Consider the following 16881-nt stretch of genomic DNA (forward strand, 5'->3'; position numbering starts at 1 on the left):
CTGGCCAGAGAAAATACAGCAGCATGGTGTCCAAAATTCCGGAACACTTGCCGGAATGCCGGATCTGGCATTATTTTCCATTGAAATGCATTAATGCCGGATCCCTCACCAAGTGTTCCAGCAAAACTGTTCCGGTCTGCACAGACCTTTAAAAATGCAAAGAAAAAAAAAATACCGGATCCGTTTTTCCGGATGACACCGGAGAGACGGATCCAGTGTTTCAATGCATTTGTTAGACGGATCCCCATCCGAATCCATCTACAAATGCTATCAGTTTGCACACGGATTTCCGGATCCGGCAGGAAGTTCTGGCGACGGAACTGCCTGCTGGATCTTCACAACGCAAGTGTGAAAGTACCCTAATGTCCTCACTGTAGGACCAGAAAAAACTACCGGAGTGGCAGGACTGAGTGAGTACTGGTTATTATATACCAATCCCTGCTTGTTTGCAAATTTTACAAAATCCCAGACAAACTCCTTTAAATTTGTCAGTAGCATGCTCCGACGCTCCCCCTAGTGGCGGCCTCATAACCACACACTAAGTGTAAATGGCACAAGAACCGGAAGTTTTATGTAAATAATTTGATGTACTCCTCAGTCCCTCTGTACAACGGTCGGGGGCCGGCTTCCCCCGTAGAGTCAGGACACCTTTCTATAGTATGACAACATCTCATCTAAGCTCTTGTCGTCCAGGGGCCCCTGCTGCTGGGGGCCCAGCTCCTCCTGTGAGTGATAGTCATATGCAGGACCTGAGCTGGTCTCTTCATAAGAGGGTCCGGCTTGCTTCCATTTGTTCTGAAACTTCTCGGATTTCCGCTGATCTGCGGCATAGAAGGATGGAGGTGCGAATTCAGCGTCACGCTCATTTCTTAGGTCGTCACAGACTTTCGACCATCGTCCAAATGTGAATTCTGCAATGAAGAAGCGAACATTATTACAGTCACCTAGTGTGATGTGCACCAAGAAAGACCCAAGTGACCGTTTTATCGCGGTGGCTGCTGCTTTTTTATGTGATCACATTTTTTCTTTTTTTTTAAATGACGATTCAATTTTTTCTGTCACTTCTACCAAAGAACGTCAAAAACTACCAAGTGTGAATGCGCCCTAAAAAGGAGAGAGGACGATGTGATGCAGAGTTTACAATTTAACCTCTTTTCACACAGGCAGAAGAATTGTTTTGCTTTTGCCTTACCATGTTCATAGAAGTTATAAAAGTAAAAAAATAATTATGTATCAGCATCAGATGAACTGGGGGGAGGGGGAGGGTGTTGTCCCATCTGGGACATTTATGGAATAGTGATAGGTTTTTGGATCCGTGTCTGTTGGACGAAGCCCCGAAGTGAAGGGAGAGCAAGCCGCACACGTGTGCGCACCCGTCCATTCACTGCTATGGGATTTCCACTAATTGTTACCTAGGAAAGTCTTATAGCAGTTAATGGAGAAAAACATGCAAGCTCTCCGTTCATGAGCCATAAATGTCCAGATGGGACAACCCCTTTAATTCAGTATTTAGGAGGTGTCCACTGGTGGGGGCCACTCCTCCCCAACATGGCCTGCGGTGAAGAATCTACACAGGACATAAGATCGCAGCAGTGTCGTTTCTCCCACCGGCCTGTGTGAGGGAAACTACTAAGGAAACTAAATACAAAATGGTGTAAAAAGCAGCAGCATACGCAGGAACTGCTCACATTGCTGTAAGTTAACCCTATATATATATAGAAATACGTGAAAGGGAATGCTTTGCGGCATATCTATGGCAAATCCTATTAGTGACACCGTTACCACCCAGCTTTCCTAGAAGCAGATACAAATAAGAAATGGCTGAACAGAATACAAGGAATCAGATGATATCACATTAATATACAGATTTCCTACCTTTGCCTCTGTCCCATTCTCTGACATGCGGCACTCCGGGTTTGGTGTCTTTCCGCTCCTGAACAACTACCTCCACTTTCCTTTCGGGTTTCACTGGGACCTCCGGCTCTGGTCCAATCACTTTGTTCTCTTCTTCATCTAACATTACAGAAAGCGGGTCAGTACTGGGAACGGACAGTGGCGGGTCAACAATAACCAGACTTTTTATGCTCATGGGGAGAAAGCGGCAAAAAGTCAGGAGGAAGAGGACGGTGCATACAGTAACAACATGCACTTGCTCTCGTGGACTGTATTACATGGCAGCTGCCTATTTGTATGGGTGCCAGGTAATCCTACATGTCCTCTGCAATAGCCAATACGACGGAGCTTTCCTATGTGAAGGCGCACTGCTGCTCGGTGCGACCACTTCGGTCTAAGAAGAGGCGGTCGAATTAAGACAACCCCTCGAAACTCAGTGGCTGAAAACTTTTCAAACACAGATGCCAAATAAAAGTCTCCCATAAACATCGACAGCCTAGGTGAGACAAGCCATGTACTGCTTTACGCTCACCCTGAACCGGCTCCAGCTCTGCTCCTTCCCCTTTCATTTGCTTCACTTTCCTCTGTCGCAGTTTGGAGAGCCGTGCATCCAGCGTTGCCTTGCGCTTGGCTTTTAACCTCTCACGCTTCACCCTCTGGTCCTCGGTCTGGAAATAATCAAAACGTGATTTAACAACTTACCTACAGCATTGAATCACTGTCAGTAGCCATGAGTAGCACTGTCTGTATGGGCTGATCAGGGAAATCTGCACTAAATTAAAAGTCCCTATTTTGGGGGTGGGGGGATTTTACAAGGTTTTGCAACACCTAACATACCTGATCTCGCAACATATTGAGAGTGTCCATCTGCTTCTTGCGAGTTTGTTCATCCCGTGCAAAAGAGAAATACCCGACACCAAGTTGTCTGGCCTCTGCAATCACACACGGCAAGAATACATTAGATATGTAAGAAAGATTGCACTGACCCAGTACAAAAATAGACAAACAAAGGAGTTGTCAGGTCGATCGGCGGGAGTCAGACCTCAGCTGTTCTGTAGCATCTCTGGTGCCAGAACTACAGAGCTCTGTCCATTGTGTGTAGTGGACGGAGACGGTTACCATTCACTTCAGCGGTTACCAGCTCCATCGACCACACAATGGACTGCTCTGCACTACCGGCATCGACTTCTGAAACAGCTCAACAGCAGAGGGGCCAAAAGTCGGACCCCCGCCAATCTGATACTGATGACCTAACTTGAGGTTTAGCCGTCAATAATAAAGGAGGACCTTTCACCGATCCTGACAATGTGAACTAAGCATACAGACATGTAGAGCGGCGCCCGGGGACCTCACTGCACTTACTCTCATCCCCGGGCGCCGCTCCGTTCTCCTGCTATGCCCTCCGGTATCTTCGGTCACTAAGTTATGGTAGGCGGAGTCTGCCCTTGTTCTGCTGTAGCGCTGTGATTGGCCAGCGCTAGAGCAGAACAAGGGCAGACTCCGCCTACCATAACTTAGTGACCAAAATCTCCGCCTACCATAACTTAGTGACTGAAGATACCGGAGGGCATAGCGGGAGAACGGAGCGGCGCCCAGGGATGAGAGTAAGTGCAGTGAGATCCCCGGGCGCCGCTCTACATGTCTGTATGCTTAGTTCACATTGTCAGGATCGGTGAAAGGTCCTTTACAGTAATATCTTAAACAAGAAAACAACTCAAAAAGCCCTTCAAAATACTTAAACCACCTAATCAGAGTCTAAAAGTAAAAATAGAGTCTGCGGACATAACTGCAAGAAATACTGACAATTCAGTAACATTCTTTGAATCTGGCATGCATCAACCTTACTGGGTTTGTACAGGGTTAATAATATTGGAATAACGTGGCTGCTGTCTTCCAAAAGCAGTGCCACACCTGTGAACAGGATGTGTGTGGTACTGCAGCTTGGCTCCATTGGATTGGTCTGAGCTGCAATATCACACACAACCTGTGGACAAGAGAGGCATCGCTTATAAGAAAATCTATCTAATCTCCATGTTCCGTGCAACAGCTGGCAGTCCACCGTTTCCTGTTATCCGCCAGACTGGGGAGGGACTGACTATAGTGCGCTTTGATGGGATGCAAACAGGAAATGCAAAAGTTGCCCGCACCCCACGATCACCACTGCATGTCACTCATCTCCAGGGAGGGGATTGTATATCTGGCTGATATATGCACCGTTACAAGATGAAAGCTTACAGGGAATGGAATGAAAAATGACTTGCAGCTCTGGGGGTGACTTTAGACTGCCCTGTCTGTAAGCAGCATACCACTGTCTCTTATGTCCTCATAATGCATTGGTCCCATCGGCCTCTTCAAGGCTTCTTCTTCTTCCTGCTCCCACTGCTGTCTCTGGATCTCCCTCCTCATGTCTTCAGACAGCAACGTCTTCTCCTGTGTGACTGGTCTGGACAGACAAATGTACAACTTAAAGGGGTATTCCAATCTCATAAAGTGATGGCATATCTCTATGCACTATGTATATAGCAATTCCATGTCATTTTTGAGATCTTTGCTTGGTGTCACTGAATTAGAACAATCAGAGGGTCAGTCTACAGACTTAGGAGCCTTCCGTGCACTGTATAGTTTTCTGTGCCAGTGGCTGCCCAAACACTGCCTACTGGTGGGGGTGCCAGCTGTCAGACCCCCACCGATCTGATATTGATTACCTATCCTGAGGATAGGCCATCATTAAGTCTAAGGCCTCAGTGACCTCAAACCACAGATCCGCAAAACATAAACACTTTACGTGTACTTTCCGCATTTTCACTCCCACTTCTAGAAATTACTATTCTTGTCTGCAATACGGACAAGAACAGGACATGTTCTATAATAAGTGGGACCGACTAACAGATGCCAACAGCACAGGGATGACATTCGTGTTCTGTCTTTTTTTTTTTTTTTTTGCGGACCCATAGAAATGAATGGGTCCATGTGCAATCCGCAAAAAAATGTGGATCGGACATGGATGCAGAATACGGTCATGTGCATGAGGCCTAAGTCAAGATTCTTCTCCATCCGGTCATAAAACTCACTTTTTTCCTTGCAGATCTTTATCCATTTTCAAGAGATCGGGTAAATCTTTCTTCATACAACGTCTTGAGCGACCTAGCGAGTCCACATAGTCCACCCTGCAAGGAGAACACATATAACAATCCCCTTATTAGTACATTTTAGATACTTTTCTATGACGATGCTGCACAATGTCAAGAAAACGTCTGCAATTAACCTTAGGTGGTTTTATGTAAATGACGTTTATCACTATAGAATGAAATATTCTAGAACTTCCTAACAGACTTTTCATTGCAATTCCTCACGATTTTCAAGATGTCTGCTTGCTGTTGGGAAATGGTAATAAAACAAAGCTGTATAGACCTAAGGCCCCTCTTCAGCATTTGACAAGGGGAGTGAATTTGGTGTCAGAATCAATCGGCTCACATTCTGCATTCACTGCATGTGAATGTGGTTTAGGTAAACCCCGTTAACATGCACTGAAAAAATGAAAAACCTACATGAATCTCTATCTGCAGCGTAGAAAAACAATCCTTAAGTAGCAGCATGCTAAAGCCGTCAGATATCCGCACTGGAAGAGACTTATGTTTGTGCAGATCCCCACTACATCAACTTACACATCCGCAGCTGAAATCAGCCTCGAACGTCTACTGTGGATTTTCCGTAGGCAGTTTGTTTGTTACAATGTATCCAGTCTAGACAATCCTCTGCGAGCTAAAAACATCCGCAGATCCCTCTCCTGTCCTGATAGTTTGCTACAATGTACCAGTGCAGGTAAAATGTCGGTAGTGCAGATAATAAAGGATGGCCTAGACTGGATACAACTGTAGTAAGCCCTAAACTGTGAGAAGAAGTGCCATCAGCCTGACAGCAAGACGTGCCAAAACTGGAGTAGCATTTCTAGACAAAAGGGTAGGATTTAGAGATGCACCAAATTTATCAGACAATGAACAAATTTCGATAAACTTGGCGCCCCTTAGACTGCCGAAAATAGTTAAGCGCTGGCTCGGCCATCTCTGGCAGTCCCATAGAAGTTAATGGAGGGGTGGCATGGTGCACTACATTCATTTCTATAGGACTTCCGAAAAATTGGATTTTTGTACTTACCGTAAAATCCGTTTCTCGTTCAATTCATTGGGGGACACAGCACCATGGATATACGCCCAGCTACCACTAGGAGGCGACACTAGATATGAAAAAGAAGGTTGGCGGCACCAAGGTGGGCTGTACCCTCTCCACAGACACTAGGCTAATCCGTTTGTACCAATAGCAGTAGGAGAGAGAAACAAAAGCAAAGAACCAACATGTCCTGGACGGGGAATGAAGAAGAACAGCAGTCCAGTGACAGAAAGATAAATGAAAGCAAAGAGCGGGATCTGTGTCCCCCAATGAATTGAACGAGAAACGGATTTTACGGTAAGTACAAAAATCTAATTTTCTCGTTAATTGGGGGGGACAGCACCATGGGACGTCCCAAAGCAGTCCCGGAGGGTGGGAAGGAAATCTCATGCAATAACTTGGGTGCACAGGTGCAGGAGAACCATGCAGGAGGCCATAGCATGGAGGTGCAGGAGGCTATAGCATGAAATGATAGATAGAAAACTAAGGAAGTGAGCCGAGAGGCTCCAGGACCAGGAAGAGTCCAAAGAAAAAAGAAATAATTATAGGAGACCGCCAGGATCCCGAGGTCAAGTGTCTGGGAAAAAACGCCATATGCAAGAAAGGAACAAAGGGAAACACCCAGCTCCACCAAAGGTGGGAAAAATAAGAAACTAGAGAATAGGGCTAGATGTCCTGCGCAAGAACCAAGAGTTGAACAAGTGCGCACTAGAGAGCCCGAGAAAGGATCTGGAAGAACCAGGGCTCCCCCTGAAGAAACAGGAGAGAAGCACAACCGAAGGCGTCTGTTGGTAATGACCTAGCGCTCTGCACATAGAAGGGTGCTCCAGGAGGAGCAACAAGAAAAATTAGACTATGAGGGAACCTGGCAGGAGAGAAAATACCTGGGAAAATGACAGGAGCAGTCCTGAACCAAGGAAAAAACTTCCTGGAGACAAGCTAAAGGAAGACCCTGTGGACCACCCCTCGGCAAAAAGGAAGGCGATTCCATAAGGCCTGGAAGCAAGGGAACCCGACCAGTAAGAGAACCCAGCAAGGAAAAAACTCTAAATTGTCTCAGACCAAAAACATGGCCTGTCCATGGCAAACACCATGTGAAGGCCAGGGTAGAGAGGACACAAGGAAGCACTGAAGACCGAACGATTGAGAGAAAGAATAGCAAAGACTCACCATGGGAAGGGACCGAGCCTCCTTCCACTGCAAGGCAGGTAGGAAACCCTAGGAGAAGGTGGAAACCCCATCCTACCAGAGAAAGCAGCCGACCTCTGGGGGAGAAGGGGGTCCTCGGTAAAGGCCAGGAGAAGGGAACGTAAAGACATGGTTCCCACACAAAGAAGACGAGAACCGAGACTCAGAAAAACTGGAACAAAATATCACTGTGAAATGTAAGACCAGAGAAATCCCTGGCCACATGAAGTCTCAGGAAAAAAGGAACCAGTCGCAGGGCCTGGTAATACAAGTGGAGACTCACTGGTCTGAGAGATACTGGAGTAGAAGAGAGAGGACTCCAAACAGCCTAAGGAGCAACAGTTCTCAAATCGAGGGAAACCTCCATCCCAGAAGAAGCCAGTACAAATGTAAATTACAAACCGGAGCAACAAACTCCCAGGTACCAGGATGTGAACCTGGCGAGACGGGAAGAGAGGTTAGAATCTCAAGAAGGGAACAAGCCTATGGGGACCCAGGAGGGAAAAGAAGCAAACCAGCAGCTGTCATACAGAGCATGTGCGGTCAGAGATGCCATGAGTAACTTCCCCAGAGGGAACCACCCAGCTAGACGGTCTAAGAATCATTGGGACAAGGACTCCAAGCAGGGTTACCTAGTCAGAGGCTCAAGTAGGGTCCACAGAACTGGACCACATGAGGACAATAATACCTATATTATTAAGGGAAAAAAACATTAATCATGGTTAACCAACCATCCCAAGTGCAGTGACTAGCATACTGTATAACACTGCCCCGGAAGAGGCAAGTACAGCACCCTGGATTTTGTAAAAGAATCGCCAGACATCCATATGTCAGAAAAGGATGCAGAATTCTGCAGGGGAAGCCGGGAGAGACTACACTGACATGTAGAAACCAGCTACCAGCAGAGCACAAGGAAGGGGGAAGAAACTGACAGGTGCAGACAACGGCAAGGCCCAAGCGAACGGCACTTCCGTCATGTAGCACACTAATCAGAGAACATAAAGGGAGTACCAAGAACGCTCCAGACCCTGGAAGAACTACGGGACCATGTCCGGTGTGTGGGGCTCACTAGTCCTGTCACAGCCATATCAGAGAGGACGTCCAGCGATGACCCGAAAACTGCAGTAGTGGCTGGTGCTCACAATGCTGCGTATCCCTGCAGGATAGAACATCCAGTGGTGATCCAGGTACTCCGCCAGGACTAGGCCATGTAACTCTGAAAACAAAGCAGAGAGGCAGTAACAACAACGCGAGTACTCCATCCATAAAATGGGGTAACGCGTCAGCGCAGAATACAGTAGTACTTTATAGGTTTGACAAAGAACAAACCTAGCATGATAGCCAACAACCTGCCCATGGCGGATGGAGTTTGGTTGTCTGGTGCACAACAGGACTGAAGTCCTGTTAAATAGTGCGTCAAGCAATAAAGTAAAAATCCTAGTACAGGGGCAAAGAGAAGACTTGGTGCACTCAGAGGAATGCGGCCTAGACAGAGGAAAAACCGGGGCCTCGATTTATGAAGTGGCCGAAAAAGGACCTACTGTGGGAAAGCGACGCACAGGGAGGGGAAAAACGGGGTAAAAGGAGCACCTGGGACGCGGGTACAGGCCGGAGAAAAATGCGACCTAGTCCCGACCGAAGCTGGGGACTAAATTAGAAGGAGAGGCCGAGGACGAGCACTAGAACGAGGATGGTGAGGAGTGGGTGGCCAGGGAGGAGGAGGGAACCCAGAAGGGGGGGGGGAGAGAAAAAAAAAAATGCACCCCACGAGGATGGAACAGGGAGAAGTAAAAAAAAGGGGGAGGGGGCGGGAGAAAAAATAAATAAAATATCGAAAAATATGGAATCCTATCCCCTGGCTAGGAAAGGGGGGCTAACCTGGGGGACCCATGGGGCAGGGGGACGCAGGGAAAAATACTTACCATCCGGCGTCTTCAGGCGCCGTAGGGTCACCCCTTCCGCAAACTCGCACTTACGTGGGATTGCCGGCATGCCACTGCGGATGCAGTAAAGAGGGACTGGGTGACCGACGAGGTACTCAAAGTACGCGCCTGCAGGGTGTGCAATTAAAGTGGTTATCCATGATGTCGCCCCATCCTGCAGCAGGCAGAGACCTGCAGACGAAAAGAAAAAGAAATAAAAGAATAAAAATAAAAAAGCAGCAAGACCTGCAAAAAAAAAAAAAAAAACAGCAGGTCATGTCTGCCTCCTACGGACACTAGACTAAAAACTGATTAGCCCAGTGTTTGTGGAGAGGGTATAGCCCACCTGGGCAGAGCCCACCTTTTTCATATCTAGTGTTGCCTCCTAGTGGTAGCTGGGCGTATACCCATGGTGCTGTGTCCCCCAATGACATTAATGAGAAATAGCCTAGTGTGCTCACTCGATTATTTTCTGAACTCCCATAGAAATGAATGGCGATCATCACGCTACGCATGCGCCGTGTGCTTGCCTTCACTTTTGGGGGACCATTTTGGAGAAAGGTATGGGTTCCAGAGGATATAACACTAATGTATCAAGAGAGACAACCCCTTTCACCTTTACATGAGACTGGATAAATCCTTTATCTACAAAACAGACCAGAACAATTTGAGACGCTATTAAACAAACCATTCTTCCCCAGGGTTCTGTGGCGCTGGAATGGGGAGATCGGGCGTCTTCTCCTCTTCATCGGTCTCTGCTTTTTTCCTTTCCTTTAGACAGAAGTCCTGTATTTCTTTCTTCTTGTCTATAATCTTCTGTGCAAAGTCCACCAGGTAGAGCTCCTCGGTCTCCTCGTCTATCAGAAGGGATACATTTGTATCAGCGGCAGGAAGGAGAAATGCTTCCACTTCAGGAATAATGGACTCGGAAGCTGGAGCTTTGATGCTGTGCATCAAATACAGCGCAAGAGGATCTTATAAAAGGTTCGAGTGTGAAGAGCGCTACATGAGAGGCTCTCAGCTCCGACATGAAAGGAGCAGCTGTAATCACAGCCTCAGCTTTCCAGTAATGAGCTCCAGCATCGAGATGGCTGAAAGAGGCGTCAGGAAGGCAGCGCTGTGAGCCCGGGTGACTCAGCGACACACACTGGCACGATGCAGCTACTCTAGGCCTGATGCATGCCATCTGATCCTCATAAAACTGTCCAGCTGGAGAATCTACAACCTTAGGGGACCCCCAACATATCAAAATCCATACATTAGCTGCTATAGATTACTGCTCTCATTTTGCACCAATTCCTGTTAAAGGAGTATTCCCATCTGGGACAATGAAGGCATATCACTCGGATATGCCATCAATGTCTGACAGGTGCGGGTCCTACCTCTGGGATCCGCTCCTATGTGCAAAATGGGTCCCTTAAAGTGGAGTGAGAGCAGCTGCACATGCGCTGTCACCTTCTGTTCATCGCTATGAAACTGACCTGATAATCTTATTTTGTGAGGAGTATAAATACCAAACATATACATTTAGTACCGTAGGGGACTATACCACGTGATCATTTGATCTAGTCATTGCAATAGCGTTAAATAAGTTAGTACAGGCACAGCTGGGGACTGTCAACTAGGCCTTCAGCTTCATGAGATTGCATCACAGAAGGACCAAATTGGGTGGTAGAGGGAGCGCTCTCCCCTTGACTGCTTAAATGCTGCGGTTGCTATTGACTGCAGCATGATGTCCCACTTGGGGATGGTCATTGGCTACAGTGTCACACATATCTCCATCCATCTGGAAGTTTACAGGAAGGGGAATGGGGTTGACATAGTGCAAAAATCAGGACAACCTCTTTAAAAGGGGTTGTGCATATTTGGGGAGGAGTAAGTTTGGCAAACTCCGCATTTTTGCCTGACCTACAAAGTGAATCATACTTACCTGCTTCCTAGTGCTGGCTCCCAGACCTGGGCTGCTCTCCCCGGATGTAGACTTCCTGTTTGAAGCCACCACAGCCAACCGCTGGCCGTAGAGGTGACTTGCATCATTAAAAGTGGGCACGTGATGAAAGGGCAGTAGGTCACTGCTGCGCCCAATGACTGGCTGTGGTGGCAGCAAACAAGGGGGTGCAGCAGAGGTCAGGGAGCTACGTTACACTGAGCCAGCACCAGGAAGCAGGTAAGTATGCTTCCCTTTGTTGGTCTGGCCAAATCCTCTACCCAAAGGTGTAGAACCCCTTTAAGACTCTTTGCCTACTGTGTTGCCATCATGGGAGACTTCAGCAGCGCAGTTCTGGTGCAACCGAAGGACATCCACTTGGCTTCAATCTCAGAACACAGATAATTACCAGGAAAATCTCCTTTGGTCATCTTCTCATAGAGCTGAGCCTTCTCCTCCAACCTCCTCCTGAAACACAAAGGGGGTTTTGTTCCATATTATTATCTAATGCTGCAAACTCCCAGCATGTCATAATAGTCACATTGTAGTTAGTTGTAGTGCTGGAACAGCCAGAGAGCCACAGGTTGGTGACAACTACTCGAACTAAATGCTAAGCACACAGACAGAGGTACACAAGCCATGTGCTGGCACAGCCAACGTCTCTAGACTGTGAGAGACTCGTGTAATTGCTATTCCTGTAATGTAAGTTCACTAAAGGTTTTTTCTGCGATATACAGTCTGCAGCTCAAATGATTCTGAGCAAACTAGATACAGCTGCGATGTCTGCTGCAACCACTAGGAGGCGATCTGTATATGGTTACTACTGGCCAGAATAGGAGCTGAATACAGAGGAGAAATACTTGTGCAGGGGATGGAGATAAAAACCCTGAATGAATCTCACTGCCCACTTCTAAAGTGGATCTCCAGACAGAAGCTCCAACTGTAAATTTTGCCTAGAGTTGTACCTAGGGTTGCTACCCCCTAATGCAGAGTGCCGACTGCTACTGATGGACCATGTATTACAAGGCCTCCTATGTACTACAATGGGCTCAGTGTAACACATTGTGCTGCAGGTAGATACCCACCAATGTGATGAAAGGGGTTCCAGAAACTGAATCACCAGGGACCTACTCAGCATTATGGGTCTTGATGGCATAAGCCCTATAAATGGATTTTCTGGGATCCAGCGGGCCTTAAATACATATAGCTCGCCTGTAGAAGGATTTCTGTAATAAACGTATTGTCCTAAGGTTGCATGGAAAGGCCGCTAAGGAGCCCGGTCACATGATGCGCCACTTCTGAAAATCAATCTTCCACCGACATCACCCCCTTTACCAGGTTTCTGATCTGGTCGATGGACGGGGTGTCACCCCCTCTGTAGGCGGGGACAGAACTATTCCTCTCCCTGGCACATGCGCAGATGAAGTGCATTCAGGAGTTTGCGCATGCACCAGGGATAAGAATAAATCTGGCCCCATCCAGGCCGGAAACCTGGTAAAGGATGCGATGTCGGCAGACGGAGGAGTCAAGTCATCGGGTTCCCCAGCGGCCGATCCTAAACGTTCTCCTAAGGCTTCATGCACACGAACATATTTTGTTTCTATGTCCGTTCAGTTTTTTTTTTGCGGATAGAATGTGGACCCATTCATTTCAATGGGTCTGCAAAAAATGCGGACAGTCCTATTCTTGTCCGTTTTAGGAATTGTTACAATGGATCCGTAAAAAAAAAAACAAAAAAAAAAAACACGCTGGCATACGGATGTCATCCGTTTTTTTTGGGCGGATCCACAATTTGCCTAAGGCTACATACACACGCCCGTATGCGTTTTGGGGTCTGCAAATTGCGGATCGTAAAAAAACAAAAACGGATGATGTCCGTATGGCACCATATTTTTTTTTGCGGACCCATTGTATATCCCTATCCTTGTCTACAAAAACGGCCAAGAATAGGACATGCTCTATTTTTTTTGCGTAATGGAACCACGGACAACGGACGCGGAAAACAAATGGTTGACTATACGCATTTTTTAACAGCTCCATAGAAATGAATGGGTTTGCATACTATCCGCAAAAAAAAAAAAAAAAAACGGAACGGACGCGGAAACAAAATACGTTCATGTGCATGTAGCCTAAAGGTGAGTTATGAGTAATTAAGGTGGGTTTTCTGGGTCCTGGAAAACCCCCTTAAGGCCTCCCACTATTACAAGATTTAGGATATTGCTAGAACATGCCGTAACATTGATCAGTCAGAACCCCTGCTGTGTAGGTGCCTTCTACTCCTTTATTCTAGGGATTGGTGGGACCTCACTGATCATATTATTGTATAACAATAAGTTATTACACTTTATGATGGGAGTACCCCTTTAAATAGAGTTGTCCAGTTTAGTAAAGCCATTGTCCCACCCGCTTATAAGAGATAAAAGATCCTCATCAACAGTGGAGCGGGGCCTATATGCGGCGTCTCTCTTTGGAGGACCTGTCCTGTATTACACAGACAACCCACTGATGTAAATGGGCACTGTGTAATGCTTCATTTCCCCTGTGGTGGCGCTACAGGGAAAAGAAACACTTACTACCAGGTCAGGGTTCAGCCTCTTCCTAGGTCAGTGACATCATGTCCATCAGTCCTGTGGCCTCCTAGGAGAAGCTCAGTCCCATAGAAATTAATGGGGCCGAGTGCCACAACAACACAACCGCAATACAATCTGGGAAAACCCCTTTAAGTAAAGAAGGAGATATAATGTGACCTGGATTTCTCCAGCGAGTCGTCTTCTTCAGTCTTCTCCTCCACATCCCTCTCAGCTCGAGCAGTGACCCCGGAATTCTGCTTACTCCAGATGCTGGGTTTCTATAGACAAAGATATTCCATGATAGAACATCTCAAGATCATCAGGAAATCTTGTACTTACAGTGCGCCTTATGCATCGTCATACCCCAGCAGCCCCGAGGGCTTGTGACGAGGGTTTTCCGCGTCTTTGTAATGGACACTCCCCGTGGCCTCCACGGCCGCTCGGCGGTGTATGCACCGACTCACCTTGGGGGCGGCTCTTGGCTTAGAAGCACCGCCGGCCTCCTTGGAAAGCTTCTCATGCTTGAATTCCTCTTGTTTCCGGAACAGTTCAGCTTTCAGGTCGACCAGCTGCAAAAATAGACAGAAATGAAGTGACCAGTGACAACAAGGAGAGAAATCTAGGTGATATGAGAAGCGCGTCTCCCCCGAGTCCTTCTGCACCGGACGCCTGGTGGCATCACCTGTAATGTCCAATAACCCCTAATCTAGACTAGTTTCAACATGTGACCGCACCGATACATTGTAACGGACAATCAGGACAGGAGATCTGTGCTGCTGAGGTGTTTGGCTTGGATTGTTTATACTGGATACAACTGTAACAAACCCTCAGCTGTGAGCAGTATACGGCTATGTTCACAAGGCAGGATTCATAGGCTTTGGCGTGTAGTCCGAGGCAAAATCTGCTGGAAATCCGTACGTATTCCGCCTCCATAGTTCAGACGGTGTTTCGCTGCAGGGATTTGAAAGCCGCACTGCCGAAAAAAGTTACATGTAAATTCTCGCCATGGTTTGAGCGCGGAAACCGCATGACTTAGCATCGGAAATCCGAGGGACCCCCCTGAGGAGAGGTCAGGTATGCATACGGGATTCGAAACGTTTGCAGATTTTAAGCAGGTTATTTCAGTTTGGAATCTGCCACAAAATCTGCGTGCGCGATCGGACCCTTAGGTTATGTCAAGAATCCGCCATGTATTCCGTGGCAGAAACCGCCGTGGTTTTTCAATTCCAGTGCTGCGGAGCCACTTGCAGTTTCCCGTGGTGTCCGTGGACACGTCCATTCTTGCTGCGCTCTGGAAAATCCCATGGAAATAATCGGCGGCAGCACATAGAAAACAATGGGAGGAAGTTTGTTGTCGCAGTGGAATCTATACTGAAATAGGTGGCAAAAATCTGTGTGAACGCCGCCACAGGTCGCAGTGGTCGAGCGCATGACAAACACGCGATCCACCTGTAGGCGGCTATCCGTGGTAATGCAGCAAACCGTCCGGCACGCTAAGACTCTGTCCACACAGGCATCAGAGGACGGTGACCGCTAGGCCAGAACTTCTTTCTAATGGATCCTAACTAATCCTGACGCAATCTGCGCTCCTTCACGCTCTGGTTACTATGGCAGCAAGAAAATCGCTACCGGCGCCACCGTGTCTTAGGAATAACGCCGAGGTCTGCACCAGCAATCAGCTTCTGAATGTACAATCCCATTCTCTGACAGCAAACAGTGATCTCGGAAACGGTGCCGATGTGAACCAAAGCCTATGGAAAAGTGGCCGAATTTTTTTTTTTTTTAAACAATGATGAAGCTTTATTGACACTGAATGGAAATACAACGCGGACAATTACAACTCAAGTCCAAGTAACACAGCCAAAACTTTTCAAATGATGGGAGGAGTAGTTACTACAGAAACTACAATTCCCAGCAAGTGAGGAGACTGATATCAGTGATGTGGTACTACAAGGCTCGGAACAACCTGCCAGAAATGCTGGGACATATAGTCCCCCTCCCCCTTTAGAACACCATGACAAGAGACACCCTTCACTCACCGAGGCCGCCGTCACGTCCAGCAGCTTCTTCTTATCCATTGCTCAGAGAGAAAAACACAACAGCTTCTTCTTCAATCCGCCATCTCTGTTAACAACACACGGCCGTAAAGCGACACGTCCTTCAACGCGAGATTCTCTGCGAGCCGAGATTTGAACGCCATATTGTGGATGTCAACTCCGAAGCGCTTCTGTTTGTAGGAGCCATATTGTGAATGGAACGGTCGGCTATACTGACGTCCGGCGTCACGTGACACTTACGCATTAAGACGTCCGGCGCCATATTGTGAAAGTCCTCTTGAAACACTATGAAACACTATGGGAATGTGCGCCATGTTGTGAAGGTCAGAAAATGACTCAGCTTGACTGAAGATTTTTTTCTAAACTGTGGAGATTTTATTGTAATTCTTTAGGGAGAAGCTAAGGAAGATAATTGTGTATATATATATATATATATATATATATATATATATATATATATATATATATATATATACATATATACTAATAGAAGCGAAAAGTGTAGCACATAGCACCAATCAGGTGGCAGCTTTCATTTTCCAGTGAGCCTGAGAGAAATGAGGGCTGGATTCTGATTGGTTGCTGTGGTTTCTGGGAGAACAGCTATGGAAATGTAGCTCCTAGACCTGGACATCACATGCTGTGACTTGTAGTTCTCCTGAAGGAAAAATAGATCAGCAGTCAACCTGCTGCGGTCTGTGTGAGGAATATTTACCGTAAGTAATAATAATAATGAGGCAATGTCCGCCTTTAGAGGCGTATTTCACAGATTAATTAAAGGGGTTGTCCAGAAGTGCGGACGGATCCAAGATTTTGCTTTGCTTCATATAGAAAATAACAATCAAAATTTCTTCACAGAACAAATGAAGCATTTAGTAGCGTAAAGTATTGCGCTATGCCGTAAGATTTTTTTTTATATATAAAATTGCATAAAAGGGGTGGGACAAAATTTAAAAAGGTTTCGACCAAACATATTATAAATGTACCTGCCATATGCAAGCATCCAATTAAATTCCCCCTCAGTATTCTGGTATTCTAAGCTCCGCCCACCAGTTCTCTGAGGAACACCCACAAAACTGCCCAGAAATGCCTAATTTCTGGTTTATTTGCATAAAATCCACAACTATCCCGTGATAAACGGGACGGTTGGGAGGCTC

At 46.8% G+C, this 16881-nt stretch overlaps 1 protein-coding gene across 1 annotated transcript; it reads right to left on the reverse strand.

Annotated features, from left to right (window-relative positions):
• Positions 1–421: 421 nt before the first annotated feature.
• CCDC174 (coiled-coil domain containing 174) lies at positions 422–15821 on the reverse strand. Its single transcript, XM_040408033.1, has 11 exons — positions 15707–15821; positions 14132–14236; positions 13845–13945; positions 11507–11565; positions 9859–10027; positions 4965–5060; positions 4200–4336; positions 2731–2825; positions 2426–2561; positions 1876–2013; positions 422–911 (listed from the first exon to the last, which is right to left on the reverse strand). Exons 1-11 carry the CDS (start codon positions 15743–15745, stop codon positions 640–642), a joined length of 1347 nt encoding a protein of 448 aa, XP_040263967.1. The 5' UTR covers positions 15746–15821; the 3' UTR covers positions 422–639.
• Positions 15822–16881: the final 1060 nt, after the last annotated feature.

Source organism: Bufo bufo, chromosome 9, assembly GCF_905171765.1.
Source record: "Bufo bufo chromosome 9, aBufBuf1.1, whole genome shotgun sequence".
Classification (NCBI taxonomy): Eukaryota; Metazoa; Chordata; class Amphibia; order Anura; family Bufonidae; genus Bufo; species Bufo bufo.